This window comes from Carassius carassius, chromosome 30 (genome assembly GCF_963082965.1).
Source record: "Carassius carassius chromosome 30, fCarCar2.1, whole genome shotgun sequence".
Lineage (NCBI taxonomy): Eukaryota > Metazoa > Chordata > Actinopteri > Cypriniformes > Cyprinidae > Carassius > Carassius carassius.
The window spans coordinates 28101050-28118030 of NC_081784.1; the positions used below are offsets into that span (position 1 = coordinate 28101050).

Here is a 16981-nt window from a genome sequence, read left to right on the forward strand (position 1 = left end):
ACACAGAATTTGAATTCCAAACGTCAGTTTCTGAAATTTGACCTCAGTGTCTCAATTTCAAGTTCAATATCTCAATTTCAAATTCCAAAAAAAAAAAAAAATGAAATAGGAATGTTCATCAAAAATGAATTAATGAGTACAGTCCATGAAGAAAAAAAAAATGTCCTCAGGATACATCCAGGAAAAACTTATGTAATGTGTGTGACAGTGTCTGGGTTGTGTTCCCTGGGTATCCACTAGATGTCCTCCTTTCCCACGGTGTCTGTCACTTCATTAGCCACATTCCTCACGTCCCTGCCTAAATCATTGCACCAGCTGTCACGGGTTATCAATAATTACACGCTGTCTATTTCCCATTAGCGTTTGTCTCTCCCTGTGTATTTAACCCGGTCTGTCTTAGTATGTGTCACGGAGTCCTTGTTAATTCATGTCCGTCATCTAGTCGTGCTCTTGCCTTGTGTTCATGTTTTGTTTAGGTTTTGGATTTGTTGGATATCGACCCCTGCCTGGACTGTTTATTCTCTTTGGATTATCCCTAAATAAAGACGTACTCGCAATTGGTTCTCTCTCCATGAATCTTTGTATCCCGGTCGTGACAGAAGGACTCCGTCACACAAAGAACCAGCGGTATGTCTGCTTGTGTCTCCTCCCCAGCCACAGAGCGGGGGAGGAATGGTTTTGAGGGAACTCGCCTGGTGGTTTTCTGGGGGACCAGGGGAGGTCGCCGAGGTGGGAGTGGTCGAGAGGACGCTCAGCATCGCTCTCAGCCATGGCCCCCCTTCGACCCGGGGCTCGTGTGGGATGGATCAGAGCCACCGTCTCGCCATGGCGGATGGAGAGGGGAGAAGAAGCGCACTTCCGCCATGGTGGCGCCACTGCCCAGGATGGCCGCTAGACCAGCGCCACGAGGCAGGATGGATGCCAGCACAGTGCCACAGCACCACTTGGTCACCAGTCCAGCGCCATGGTGTAAGATGGCCGCCAGCTCCGCGCCAACGCCCAAAATGGCCGCTGACACGTTTCTGGATTATTTCTCCACGCTGTCAAAGATCCTAGAGACTCCCAAGACTGTTCATGTAATGGCTGCTGAGCCAGCGCCACAGCCCAAGATGGCCGCCAGCCCAGCGCCACAACACCAGGTGGTCGCCAGCCCGGCACGACAGCACAAGATGGCTGCTAACCCAGCGCCAATACCCAAGATGGCCACTGGTCCAAAGCCACGACCCAAGATGGCCACCCGTCCAGAGTCATGGCCCAAGATGGCTGCTTGCCCAGCGCCGCTGCACAGGAGGACAGTCACAGCTGACCCTCCAGAGCCAAGTCAGGTTCCAGTTGATCCTCCGGAGTCGAGTCAGGTTCCAGTTGACCCTCCAGAGTCCAGTCAGATTCCTGTTGACCTTCCAGAGTCGAGGCAGGTGCCCGTTGACTTTCCAGAGTCGAGTCAGTTGCTCGTGGACCCTCCAGAGTCGAGTCAGGTTCCTATTGACCCTCCAGAGTCGAGTCAGGTTCTACTTGACCCTCCAGAGTCGAGTCAGGTTCCAGTTGACCCTCCAGAGTCCAGTCAGATTCCGGTTGACCTTCCAGAGTCGAGGCAGGTGCCCGTTGACTTTCCAGAGTTGAGTCAGGTGCTCGTGGACCCTCCAGAGTCGAGTCAGGTGTTTGTGGACCCTTCAGAGTCAGGGTTAGTCACCATTGACCTTCCAGAGTCAGGGCTAGTCACCGATGACACCCCAGAGTCAGGGCTAGTCACCGATGACCCCCCAGAGTCAGGGCTAGTCAGCGATGACCCCCCAGAGTCAGGGCTAGTCACCGATGACCCCCCAGAGTCAGGGCCAGTCACCGATGACCCTCCAGAGTCAGGGCCAGTCACCGATGACCCTCCAGAGTCAGGGCCAGTCACCGATGACCCTCCAGAGTCAGGGCCAGTCACCGATGACCCTCCAGAGTCAGGGCCAGTAACCGATGACCTTCCAGAGGCAGGGCTAGTCACCGATGACCCTCCAGAGTCAGGGCTAGTCACCGATGACCCTCCAGAGTCGAGTCAGGTTCCAGTTCACCCTCCAGAGTCAAGTCTAGTAACCGTTAACCCTCCAGAGTCAGGGTTAGTCACCGCTGACTTTCCTGAGTCAGGGCTAGTTACCGTTGACCCTCCAGAGTCAAGTCAAGTCACCGGTGATCTTCAAGGACAGAATCAAGTCACTGGCGATCTTCAAGGACAGAGTCAAGTCACTGGTGATCTTCAGGGACAGAACCAAGTCACCGGTGATCTTCAAGGACAGAGTCAAGTAACCGGTGATCTTCAAGAACAGAGGCAAGTCATCATTGATCTTCATGAACAAATGCAAGTCACCAATGATCTTCATGAACAAATGCAAGTCACCAATGATCTTCATGAACAAATGCCAGTCAACAATGATCTTCAGGAGCAGAGTCAGACCACCAAGGATCTTCAGGAGCAGAGTCAAGTCAGCATTGATCTTCTGGAATCAAGTCTAAACACCATGGGATTACCAGAGCCTCTCCTTGTCTCTGCCGAATTACTGGAGCCTCTCCTCGTCTCGGCTGGATTACCGGAATCTCTCCATGCCTCTGCGGGACTTCCAGAACCTTGTCAGGTCTCAGTCGAACTCTATGAGCATCCGACTGATCCTGTTGTGGCCACGGAGGCCACTCTAAACTTGTTCAGATTCTTAGTTTCAGACTTGTCCAACCAGACTCGTCCTCCTGTTGGTCTGGCCGCACGGATGTGGTGGTCTTCTGCTCCGCCCTGGGGGGCTTCCGCCCTGACCACACGGTTATGGTGGTCTTCTGCTCCGCCCTGGGGGCCCCCGATCTCGACCACACGGACGTGGTGGTCTTCTGCTCCGCCCTGGGGGGCTTCCACCCTGACCACACGGTAATGGTGGTCTTCTGCTCCGCCCTGGGGGGCTTTCTTCCTGACCATACGGCTGTGGTGGTCTTCTGCTCCGCCCTGGGGGGCGTTCGTCCCGACCACATGGTTGTGGTGGTCTTCTGCTCCGCCCTGGGGGGCTGCCTTCTTGACTATAAGGCTGTGGTGGTGTTCTGCTCCACCCGGTGTGCCTGAACATTTTTTGATCTCCTGTGTTTTGGTTGTTGTTTTTTGCTTTTTTTTGTGTTCACTCCTGTCCCTGTTCCTCTCTGTTTTCCTGGCCCTCCGTCCCTCCCCCTGAACCTTCTCCGGTCCACCTCCCTCCTGGTCTCCCTGTTTTGTGTCTACACTTCTGGTGTCTGTTCCCCATGTTTTTCTTCTGGCCCTCCGTCCCTCCCCCTGAGCCTCCACCTGTCCGCCTCCCTCCTGGTCTCTGTTTTGTGCCTTGTCGTGGAGCGTCTGGGAGCCGCTCCCTAGAGGGGGGGTATTGTCACAGTGTCTGGGTTGTGTTCCCTGGGTATCCACTAGATGTCCTCCTTTCCCACGGTGTCTGTCACTTCATTAGCCACATTCCTCACGTCCCTGCCTAAATCATTGCACCAGCTGTCACGGGTTATCAATCATTACACGCTGTCTATTTCCCATTAGCGTTTGTCTCTCCCTGTGTATTTAACCCGGTCTGTCTTAGTATGTGTCACGGAGTCCTTGTTAATTCATGTCCGTCATCTAGTCGTGCCCTTGCCTTGTGTTCATGTTTTGTTTAGGTTTTGGATTTGTTGGATATCGACCCCTGCCTGGACTGTTTATTCTCTTTGGATTATCCCTAAATAAAGACGTACTCGCAATTGGTTCTCTCTCCGTGAATCTTTGTATCCCGGTCGTGATAATTTGCTTAACGTAATGTGTAACTTAAACGTAATGTGTGCAGTCTGTCCTACCAATCAGAAAACTCTTTCTTGCAACTCTCACAACTCTTTTGCACGGTTTCCAGGTACGAGAATATGGGATGGTTCGCCAGTCCAAACCAGGGATAAGGTTCCACAGCCAGGACAGAATTCAAGATCACAGCAGCAATTCAGAAGCTCACAAAAGAGAGAAATAAAACAAGAAACACAAAAAAACTTGCAAAAACAAAGCCAAAACAATCATCAGTTAAACTCATTCAAATAAACAGTTTCAAATTACTAAAATGTCTGTTTCAATTATTTGGATACAAGAAACAAATACATGCCAGTCACCATGTGCTTAATCAACACACTAGATTCTATATGCAGAGCTAGCAAAGCTAGCACCGCATGGCACACACTTTACAATAGAGAAAAATATAATCTCAACAAAAAGTATGTCTTTCAAACATTTAAACATAACTATATGTCCTCACATATTATATCAGAAACACTTAAAGCATTTTCAAACTAATTTTTTACATCACTCATCATTTTTCAAATGTATTTTACACATTGAGATTACAAAAACAGTATCCACATTTCCAAAATACATTTCTTATGAAGAAATTTGTACTCACCAAGAAGAAATATAAATCAGAGAACAAAAGAAAAAAAAGAAAAATAGTTTCAAGGAAAAAGATCGCAAGATTGATCCTATCACGTTAGTGTTATCTTCTCGTCGCATTCAAGTTCACAACGAACTTCTCAAAGCTTAAACATAAATCTACTTCTCACTTTTGAATGATCTATAGCTGGATTATTAAACAGCTATTCTCAAATCATTTAATCTACTATCACTGTCGTGTCGTTCGGTATCTCTCGTGTCTCTTGTGTCATTCGCAATCTCTCTCACTCTCTCTTATCTCTGCTTGTACGCGATCTTTTTTGGAAACTTTCCAACCATGACGGAGCTAACCTTTCACCTCACCAATAAGGATTTAGTTCAATTTCTATGTTTTGGATTATTTGTAATGAAATAAATAAATTTTACTTCATGTCCTTCTTTTCTTACTATTAATTTTATAGTGATATAAATAAAAGAATAATAATCATTAATATTAGTGACCCGAGTTAATGAACTGGGTTACAATTGGACTGATTATACACATTATTCAGAGACGTCACGCGTTCCCCATTTGTTCTCGACGCAGCGACTCGTTCCTTCGAGGAACCAGGGTTACGTACGTAACCTTAGACATTTTCTGCGATTACATGACAGTGTTCTCATATTACAATAAAGCGCTCGCCACATTTGTGCGGGAATTATTATAATAATGCGGAATACCTGCAATCCCCTGCAGATATTCAGACTGTAATTGACAGGAGACGGACGATCACTCGGAGAGGAGAGAGAGAAGCAGATTGTATCTGTGTATATTCAGACACTGTGGAAAATTAGTAATGGAACCGTGTCAGATATTTCAGTATCGGTATCAAAATATAGATATTTATGATATCACTACCATGTAGTTTGTTTCTCCAAGCTCTGAGTCCATAAAAGACGCTGAGCTCCATCTCTGTCTGATCAATTCTTCACCTGTTGCAGCGGCTCTTTTCCCGGTTCAGATATCAGCGCTTTGATTGGTCCGTTTACGATCAGATGTTTTTATTGGCTGCTAAAGTGCCTTCAAAAATGTGAACATCAATTCAAATTGAGGGCGTACTCAGTAACGAACTGTGATTTAAAAGTAACGAAGTAGATTATTTTGGTTAATTTGTACTTTAAGTACAAGTAAAAGTACAGCTTTAAAAATATACTCAAAAAAGTACAAGTACCCGAAAAAACGTCTCGGTTACGTATGGTAACCCTCGTTCCCTGAAGGAGGGAATGGAGATGCCACGTCGGTGACCAACGGAAAATGGGATATTGCTTCGATAGACCAATCTACTTTGAGTGTAAACTAAACGAGCCAATGCACATTGGCATGCAATTATTGCATTCAGCTGCTGCTGATCACAGCGTGAGTATAAGAAGGCAGCAGGTGCAATGCATACCAGGTTTTCGCTGAGGAGCTGAGCCGAAAACCCCGCAGCTCAGTGGCGATATAGCAACCATGGCGACGGGACGTGGTGTCTCCATTCCCTTCTTCAGGGAACGAGGGTTACCATACGTAAACGAGACGTTCCCTTTCAGAAAGGCACCAGAGTGGGGTCCTGAGAACCAGCGTGAGCCACACAGAGAAGCCAATCATCCAGCCTTGAGGGTTAGGGACATGGTGAAGGTCTCCGCTCGAGCCAGATGCTCTCGGCACCCTGGGAAAGCCATTATTTCCGTGTCCGAATACAGCACAGCTGGTTGCCCAGAGGGTTGCAGTGCTGCCGGATAATCCTCTCACGAAAGGTCTGGCTCACCTACAGATGCAGTGATCGGCATCCAATCATTGGGGGGGAGCATCAAAAAATACAAGTGTTACCACATGAGAGGGTCCAGCCTGTTCTCTTGGCAGCCCCACTGGCTGTGAATTGCTGCTGGAAGGAGGAGCGCTCAGAGGTTGGTTTCATCTGATAATTATTCACCATCAGACCAGTGTAGCCTTCCGCCAGGGGCAGCACTTGCAGGTTCACCACTTGGTCTTTGAAGGGTGTCGTGGGAACCTTGGGCACGTAGCCAGGCCGAGGCCTCAGGATTACCTGGGAGTCAGCCAACCCAAACTCTAGGCAGGAATTTTCAACCAAAAATGCATGCAGGTCCCCTACCCTTTTGATAGAGGCCAGTGCAAGCAGGAGCAGAGTTTTCCGGGCCAGTTGTGACATGCAACGGGAGCGCAGACCACCTTGTCAGTTGATGTACGCAACAGTCGCCGTGTTGTCCGTTCCAGCACAGCACCGTTTCAGCACATGCTTGCCTCGTAAGAGACCTTTGAGACGGTTCAAGGCAAGGTGCACTGCTAACAACTCTAGGCAACTGATGTGCCACTGCAACTGCTGGCCCGTCCAAACCCCTGAGACTGCATGCCCGTCATACATGGCCCCCCAGCCGGTGGTGGAGGCATCCATGTAAACCACAGCATGCCTGGAGATCTGCTCTAGGGGCACCCCTGCCCGGAGAAACGCAAGATCTGCTATTTTAGTCCTGAGGCGCACAGGGGAATTGCCCGCTTGCAACATGACAGGGGTACTTTATGAACTACTTTACTTCTAAAATCGATACTATTAGAGATAAAATTGCAACCATTCAGCCGTCATTTACAGTATCACATCAGACAGTGCACTATAGACCCCCTGAGGAACAGTTCCACTCATTCTCTACCATAGGAGAGGAAGAATTGTATAAACTTTGTTAAATCATCTAAACCAACAACATGTATGTTAGACCCTATACCATCTAAGCTTCTAAAAGAGGTGCTTCCAGAAGTCATAGATCCTCTTCTGACTATTATTAATTCCTCATTGTCATTAGGATATGTCCCCAAAACCTTCAAACTGGCAGTTATTAAGCCTCTCATCGAAAAACCGCAACTTGACCCCAAAGAACTAGTTAATTATAGACCAATCTCGAATCTCCCTTTTCTGTCCAAGATACTAGAAAAGGTGGTATCCACACAATTATATTCCTTCTTAGAGAAAAATGGTGTATGTGAGGATTTCCAGTCAGGATTTAGACCGTATCATAGTACTGAGACTGCTCTCCTTAAGAGTTACAAATGATCTGCTCTTATCATTTGATCGTGGGTGTATCTCTCTATTAGTTTTATTGGATCTTAGTGCTGCGTTTGACACAATTGACCACAACATTCTTTTGCATAGACTTGAACACTTTGTTGGCATCAGTGGAAGTGCATTAGCATGGTTTAAATCGTACTTATATGACCGCCATCAGTTCGTAGCAGTGAATGAAGATGTATCCTATCGATCACAAGTGCAGTATGGAGTACCTCAAGGCTCAGTACTAGGGCCGCTACTCTTCACGCTTTATATGTTACCCTTGGGAGACATCATCAGGAAACATGGTGTTAGCTTTCACTGTTATGCTGATGATACTCAGCTCTATATTTCTTCGCAGCCCGGTGAAACACACCAATTTGAAAACTAATGGATTGCATAGTCGATATAAAAAACTGGATGACGAGTAATTTCTTACTGCTAAATTCCGAAAAAACAGAGGTGTTAATTATAGGACCTAAAAACTCCACTTGTAATAACCTAGAACACTGTCTAAGACTTAATGGTTGCTCTGTCAATTCTTCGTCATCAGTTAGGAACCTAGGTGTGCTATTTGATCGCAATCTTTCCTTAGAAAGCCACGTTTCTAGCATTTGTAAAACTGCATTTTTCCATCTCAAAAATATATCTAAATTACGGCCTATGCTCTCAATGTCAAATGCAGAAATGTTAATCCATGCATTTATGACCTCAAGGTTAGATTATTGTAATGCTTTATTGGCTTACACGCTTAGTAAACAAACTACAGCTAGTTCAAAATGCAGCAGCAAGAGTTCTTACCAGAACCAAGAAGTATGACCATATTAGCCCGGTCCTGTCAACACTGCACTGGCTCCCTATCAAGCATCGTATAGATTTTAAAATATTGCTTATTACTTATAAAGCCCTGAATGGTTTAGCACCTCAGTATTTGAATGAGCTCCTTTTACATTACAATCCTCTGCGTCCGCTACGTTCTCAAAACTCAGGCAATTTGATAATACCTAGAATATCAAAATCAACTGCGGGCGGCAGATCCTTTTCCTATTTGGCGCCTAAACTCTGGAATAACCTACCTAACATTGTTCGGGAGGCAGACACACTCTTGCAGTTTAAATCTAGATTAAAGACCCATCTCTTTAACCTGGCATACACATAACATACTAATATGCTTTTAATATCCAAATCCGTTAAAGGATTTTAAGGCTGCATTAATTAGGTAAACCGGAACCGGAAACACTTCCCATAACACCCTATGTACTTGCTACATCATTAGAAGAATGGCATCTACGCTAATATTTGTCTGTTTCTCTCTTGTTCCGAGGTCACCGTGGCCACCAGATCCAGTCTGTGTCCAGATCAGAGGGTCACTGCAGTCACCCGGATCCAGTACGTATCCAGACCAGATGCTGGATCAGCACCTAGAAAGGACCTCTACATCCCTGAAAGACAGCGGAGACCAGGACAACTAGAGCCCCAGATACAGATCCCCTGTAAAGACCTTGTCTCAGAGGAGCACCAGGACAAGACCACAGGAAACAGATGATTCTTCTGCGCAATCTGACTTTGCTGCAACCTGGAATTGAACTACTGGTTTCGTCTGGTCAGAGGAGAACTGGCCCCCCGACTGAGCCTGGTTTCTCCCAAGGTTTTTTCCTCCATTCTGTCACCGATGGAGTTTGGGTTCCTTGCCGCTGTCGCCTCTTGCTTGCTTAGTTGGGGTTACTTCATCTACAGCGATATCGTTGACTTGATTGCAAATAAATGCACAGACACTATTTAACTGAACAGAGATGACATCACTGAATTCAATGATGAACTGCCTTTAACTATCATTTTTGCATTATTGACACTGTTTTCCTAATGAATGTTGTTCAGTTGCTTTGACGCAATGTATTTTGTTTAAAGCGCTATATAAATAAAGGTGACTTTGACTTTCACTTAGTGCAGCCTGAAGTGTGCAATCCACTCGAAACAGGAATGAGCGCCGCTGAAGCGCCGTCTCGCCAACACACAAAGCTTCCGAGAGCGTGCTGAACTCGTAGTTCACAGCAGACACAGTTGAGCAGAGCGATACTAACGCTCGGCTTAGAAGCGAAAAGCTGGTATGCATTGCACCTGCTGCCTTCTTATACTCACGCTGTGATCAGCGGCAGCTGGATGCTATAATTGCATGCCAATGTGCATTGGCTTGTTTAGTTTACACTTGAAGTAGATTGGTCTATCGAAGCTATATCCCATTTTTTTTGTCAGTCACCGACATGGCGTCGAGAGTGACCGACTGAAAGGGAACTACTTAATTACAGTAAGGTGAGTAGTTGTAATTTGTTACTTCCCACCACTGCAGAACAGTCTATATAGTATGATATTTAGGTGAAAGTGTCTCTGTGTTGACTTCTGTGATGTGAGGCGGCTAGTAGATGGTCGGTTTAGCCAGTCTGTCTTCCTGACCTGGGCCCCAGTTAGTCAAGTGCAAACTCTAAGACTATGTGCCATATTTCTAAAGAGAAGAACGGAACCACCCCAGAAGGGATGAAGACCACCTCTTTTCAACAGGTCAGGTCTGCCCCAAAAGCTGAGCCATTTGTCCATGAAACCCATGTTATTCTGCGGGCACCATTTAGACATCCATTTAGTGATGACAGTCTGCTATGTATCTTGTCACCACGTTAAGCAGGGAAGGGACCAGAGAATATTACAATGCCTGACACACAGTTCACACACCTCTTGATTGTTATTTTTAGTGATTTTGGACTGGTGAAGTCTCATCATTAGTGCCGACATCAATAACAATCTTACTGAATTACAAATGTTAATGATAAATCCCCTGTTATGTTTGTACTGGCTACTGTATACAGGCCACCAGGGCACCATACAGACTTTATTAAAGAGTTTGGTGATTTTACATCCGAGTTAGTTCTGGCTGCAGATAAAGTTTTAATAGTTGGTGATTTTAATATCCATGTTGATAATGAAAAAGATGCATTGGAATCAGCATTTATAGACATTCTGAACTCTATTGGTGTTAGACAACACGTTTCAGGACCTACTCATTGTCGAAATCATACTCTAGATTTAATACTGTCACATGGAATTGATGTTGATGGTGTTGAAATTATTCAGCCAAGTGATGATATCTCAGATCATTATTTAGTTCTGTGCAAACTTCATATAGCCAAAATTGTAAATTCTACTTCTTGTTACAAATATGGAAGAACCATCACTTTTACCACAAAAGACTGCTTTTTAAGTTATCTTCCTGATGTAACCAAATTCCTTAGCATATCCAAAACCTCAGAACAACTTGATGATGTAACAGAAACTATGGACTCTCTCTTTTCTAGCACTTTAAATAAAGTTGCTCCTTTACGCTTAAGGAAGGTTAAGGAAAACAGTTTGACACCATGGTATAATGAGCATACTCTCACCCTAAAGAGAGCAGCCCGAAAAATGGAGCACAGCTGGAGGAAAACAAAACTAGAGGTATTTTGTATTGCTTGGCAAGAAAGTAACATATCCTACAGAAAAGCATTAAAAACTGCTAGATCCGATTACTTTTCTTCTCTTTTAGAAGAAAACAAATATAACCCCAGGTATTTATTCAATACAGTGGCTAAATTAACGAATAATAAAGCCTCAACAAGTGTTGACATTTCCCAACACCACAGCAGTAATGACTTTATGAACTACTTTACTTCTAAAATCGATACTATTAGAGATAAAATTGCAACCATTCAGCCGTCAGCTACAGTATCACATCAGACAGTGCACTATAGACCCCCTGAGGAACAGTTCCACTCATTCTCTACCATAGGAGAGGAAGAATTGTATAAATTTGTTAAATCATCTAAACCAACAACATGTATGTTAGACCCTATACCATCTAAGCTCCTAAAAGAGGTGCTTCCAGAAGTCATAGATCCTCTTCTGACTATTATTAATTCCTCATTGTCATTAGGATATGTCCCCAAAACCTTCAAACTGGCTGTTATTAAGCCTCTCATCAAAAAACCACAACTTGACCCCAAAGAACTAGTTAATTATAGACCAATCTCGAATCTCCCTTTTCTGTCCAAGATACTAGAAAAGGTGGTATCCTCACAATTATATTCCTTCTTAGAGAAAAATGGTATATGTGAGGATTTCCAGTCAGGATTTAGACCGTATCATAGTACTGAGACTGCTCTCCTTAGAATTACAAATGATCTGCTCTTATCTGAGTAATTTCTTACTGCTAAATTCTGAAAAAAACAGAGGTGTTAATTATAGGACCTAAAAACTCCACTTGTAATAACCTAGAACACTGTCTAAGACTTGATGGTTGCTCTGCCAATTCTTCGTCATCAGTTAGGAACCTAGGTGTGCTATTTGATCGCAATCTTTCCTTAGAAAGCCACGTTTCTAGCATTTGTAAAACTGCATTTTTCCATCTCAAAAATATATCTAAATTACGGCCTATGCTCTCAATGTCAAATGCAGAAATGTTAATCCATGCATTTATGACCTCAAGGTTAGATTATTGTAATGCTTTATTGGGTGGTTGTTCTGCAAGCTTAGTAAACAAACTACAGCTAGTCCAAAATGCAGCAGCAAGAGTTCTTACTAGAACCAGGAAGTATGACCATATTAGCCCGGTCCTGTCAACACTGCACTGGCTCCCTATCAAACATCTTATAGATTTTAAAATATTGCTTATTACTTATAAAGCCCTGAATGGTTTAGCACCTCAGTATTTGAATGAGCTCCTTTTACATTATAATCCTCTACGTCCGCTACGTTCTCAAAACTCAGGCAATTTGATAATACCTAGAATATCAAAATCAACTGCGGGCGGCAGATCCTTTTCCTATTTGGCGCCTAAACTCTGGAATAACCTACCTAACATTATTCGGGAGACAGACACACTCTTGCAGTTTAAATCTAGATTAAAAACCCATCTCTTTAACCTGGCATACACATAACATACTAATATGCTTTTAATATCCAAATCTGTTAAAGGATTTTTAGGCTGCATTAATTAGGTAAACCGGAACCGGAAACACTTCCCATAACACCCTATGTACTTGCTACATCATTAGAAGAATGGCATCTACGCTAATATTTGTCTGTTTCTCTCTTGTTCCGAGGTCACCGTGGCCACCAGATCCAGTCTGTGTCCAGATCAGAGGGTCACTGCAGTCACCCGGATCCAGTACGTATCCAGACCAGATGGTGGATCAGCACCTAGAAAGGACCTCTACATCCCTGAAAGACAGCGGAGACCAGGACAACTAGAGCCCCAGATACAGATCCCCTGTAAAGACCTTGTCTCAGAGGAGCACCAGGACAAGACCACAGGAAAAAGATGATTCTTCTGCACAATCTGACTTTGCTGCAGCCTGGAATTGAACTACTGGTTTCGTCTGGTCAGAAGAGAACTGGCCCCCCAACTGAGCCTGGTTTCTCCCAAGGTTTTTTTCTCCATTCTGTCACAGATGGAGTTTCGGTTCCTTGCCGCTGTCGCCTCTGGCTTGCTTAGTTGGGGACACTTCATCTACAGCGATATCGTTGACTTGATTGCAAATAAATGCACAGACACTATTTAACTGAACAGAGATGACATAACTGAATCCAATGATGAACTGCCTTTAACTATCATTTTGCATTATTGAAACTGTTTTTCTAATTAATGTTGTTCAGTTGCTTTGATGCAATGTATTTTGTTTAAAGCGCTATATAAATAAAGGTGACTTTGACTTTGACTTTTGACCCACGGCTATGCTGCTTCACAGTCACCCAGTCACACTGCTGTGGGCAAAATAAAATAAAGTAAAATGGTGCTAATATTATCTTCAATTTCTTTACACAATTTTTTTTTTCAGTTTCATTTGAATTTGGGGTGAAATTAGTTCTAGGCATTTATTTGTGAGATTCACTATTCTGCACTTAGGTATACATTACAAAGTATGTGAACAGACTGTTCAAATAATATTTGTTAATTATGTGGCCCTTCGTGCTCTGAATTCTGTTCAAACCAATAATCTATATCTATAATCAATTCTAATATAGTAATGTTTTTGACAAATAAAATAAATAAAAAAATTAACATATTAGCATGGGCAAGTATTTTCCCTTCATTGGTTTAAATGTCTATAAAAATCTGCTCCTTTTAAGTGTTTTTTTTTTTTTTTCAGACGAGGGTCCAAGTGTATTTGAAAGCACCAGCTCTATAATAAATGCTCTATTTATTCAAAATGTTTAGAAGCTGCTTTTGATGGTTGCATTTTATGTTTTTGTCCACTTGTCTGCAGAGTATTTGGTGCTTTTAAGAACACAGACAACAGAGAGACTGTCTATGCCTGGTTCACATTCTCACACTGGCTTATATACGCCAACAGTGCCGCCAATCCAATTATCTACAATTTCCTCAGTGGTGAGTATTTGACACCTTTCCACTACATCAGAAGTTTCTGGTTTTGGAGACCCACAGCAAAGTGTCTTTCTTTATTACACACCAGACTGAAATCACCATCATTTTAGAAGCGAGCTGTGTGAATTGATTTGGCTGTATCATATAAAATGGACATATAGATGACCACAGTTGAGAACAGCTGCACGACATGTCATTTCCTCCATCTGCTGGCCACACTAAAGCATTGCACCTTTCATTCCCTACACTGCCTTTAAACGCAGAGAAAACTTCAAAGCTTTGAAATGTCGTTTGCCCTCCAGAAACATCCTGCACCTTTTCATTCAAAACGAGCATGCTTATTATTTCCTCATTAGCATTGCAATATTCTCTTTGTGCACCATGGTACAGGTTTGATAATACTGAGTACATCATTACCTGGTCAAGGACGCTTTAGATGTCAGTTAGAGCCCACTGAAAATGAATTAATACATTTAATCCCACCAGTCAAACAGGGGAGCAAAATTTATTTTGAATTTGAAAGAGTTATTTTAATTATTATTATCAGAATTTTTTTTTCAGTACGACAATCAGAACTTTTTGTCGTACTGCGCCAGTGACAGGCTGTTGCACCCTTAGATGTACAATTTTGTAATTTGTCTTCTGATAGTTTATAAAAACTGTCAAATTAAAATGGGTGATGAACATTTACAGGTTACTCTTTCTGAAAAATTATGTTTGTGTTGAAGTATAAAGACTGCTTGTTATCTGTCTGTTATTTGTTCTGGCTTATATAAGCATGCCCAAAGGCCATGTAAACCTGTCAGTGATCACAGTTGTGAATGTAAATAAAACAATGTTAAATTATTAACAGTAATTTACACTGAAGTGTAGGTGTTTTTACTGATGTTCATCTGGGAATGATGGATGAGCCAGTGTAATCCACGGCATGTGCTCACTTATCTGTGAATAATGTGGATTTTAATGGATTACTAAAATGCTTATGGTTAATTTGATGCTATAAATCAAATCCTGAATATTTTTCCTTACAGGTAAATTTCGAGAGGAGTTCAAAGCAGCATTCATCTGTCATTGCTGCGGTAGAGATGAGACACGCAAGGAAAGAGTCAGAGTGAGAACCAGTACAGATAGCCGCAAATCACTGTCTACCCAAGTAAACCATTTTGACAACATCTCCAGGATTTCTGACCATGCTGTGTAGCTCCATCATGAGAAGGGTTTGCTGGGTTAATCCTACTGAGTGCCACTTCACCAGTCATGACCACCGACTTGAAGAACACAGATGTGCCCTATGTTTTGACCTGCGAGAAGCACGGATGGAAGGATTGAATAGACCTATTATCCCCTGAGAATTACCCCACCCTTTTTGAAAATGACAGTGTATCTATTGTGGGAACACATGAACCTTCCAGTGAATCAAATTTTTTAACCCTCTGAGCCAAGGGGTTATTTTTCTGCTCACCGCAACAGGTGATGTACCCACAATCCCAAGAGATGATGTGCATACAAATAATGGCATGTGTCTGAAACACACTACATTCCTCATCTCAAGATTAAAAGCCAATGATGATAGAAGGGATGCATAATGGTGATGTGTCATTTTTCCAGTGTTAAAATACTCTCCTATCAAATCTCATGTAGAGACAACGAAGTAATTTGCGAGTTATCTAAAATGTGTAAAGACTGCAGCACCACTGCTCTTTATTTTTGAGCATCCTTTAACCAGCTGAACACAGTGATACTGGCTCATCAGTCATGTGAATTTTGGATGTTACTATTTGTTTGAATGGCCAGTGGCAGATTCGTTCAGGAAGCCTGTTTGAAATCAAACAGTATTTTTGGAATTCATCCCCTAGCAGTGCAGAAATAACACACTTCATAGAACAGGTGACACTTTACACAATGCATGCTTAAACTGCTTCAAGTACTTGTGAAAATTGATATAGTATATACATATTTTTTTTTTTGTTCAATGTTTAAACAATGTTTATTTTTTTCTCTATAAGTATTCTTTTAGTCATCTTTTCAAGAACAGTCCGCTCTAATTTCTTGGTCAGGTACTCAAAAAAACAAAACAAAAAAACAGTAATTATGCTTACAGATAAAAGTCTGTTTTATTTCCAGTGCTAAGCATCTGTGTTGTGTGGTGTTTGCATTTATTTCTAAAGGAGTCGTTTGGATGTTTTGCACGGTCCAGCAGTAATTATTTGCTCTGAGTGTTTGCTTGTTGGGTCAGGAAGCCTGGTGTGCTGGCTGTCATGACTATTATTAGTCAAATTACTAGTCATAAAACATAACAAGGTCACAATAATGCATCTTTGTTCAAGTGTGGTACAAGCACAAGCACAAACAGGTGAACAGCAGGGCATAGAACTACTTATGATGTATATCTCTCAGGTGCTTGCTTTGAGCTCTTGTGTAACTTATTAAAAATGTGTACTTGCTGTTACTTATGACATTTATTCATAAATACACTGAATGTGATTTTCATAAATGCTGACCTTTAAACCATGTTCACACAGAAAAAAAGGAAAAAGTGAATTACTTTTGTCTATTTAGGTGAAATCCATATATAAATAAACAATAGCAACACAAGTAATTGCTTTTTGCTAATTTTTTTGCCAGCACTAAACTAGCACTAACATGTATAATATATTCTGAACTAGAATGGAAATATATGATGTTCTGTTTAGGGTTGTCATGCCTTTTTGTGCCGTTATTATAAATATTTTAGTGATATCATTCTACTTTGTAACAGTTGTAGTCATAAGGCCAACAGTTTGACTATACACAGAGTTAGGTGTCAGGACTTTTAACCTATTGTGCTTGTCTGAGGCTGAGACTAAGGTCAGTGGTAAATGTTTAGTTTTAATTACAGTAATAGTTAATGATTTATTTCATGTTATAAAACATTTCAACATTTATTTAAGACACAGTTACAGATGGCTAGGATATGCACTGACTAGAGCACATGATGTGACAGTGAGCTGTGCAGTTGAGTGACATTCAACACAGAGAGCGTCACACCTGAGAGGGATTATTCATTAGCACCGTGACGTCTCTCTGGGGTGAATAGAGCGCGGTGAAGCGGAG

The 16981-nt window shown here is 42.7% G+C and overlaps 1 protein-coding gene across 1 annotated transcript in view; it reads left to right on the forward strand.

Moving 5' to 3' along the window:
• LOC132111214 (orexin receptor type 2-like) overlaps positions 1–15680 on the forward strand; it is a 64673-nt gene extending 48993 nt beyond the window's left edge. The window contains exons 6-7 of the mRNA XM_059518370.1: positions 13770–13891; positions 14920–15680. Of these exons, the coding sequence (XP_059374353.1) occupies positions 13770–13891; positions 14920–15089 (292 nt within the window). The 3' untranslated portion in view covers positions 15090–15680. The remainder of the gene's footprint in view (positions 1–13769; positions 13892–14919) is intronic.
• Positions 15681–16981: the final 1301 nt, after the last annotated feature.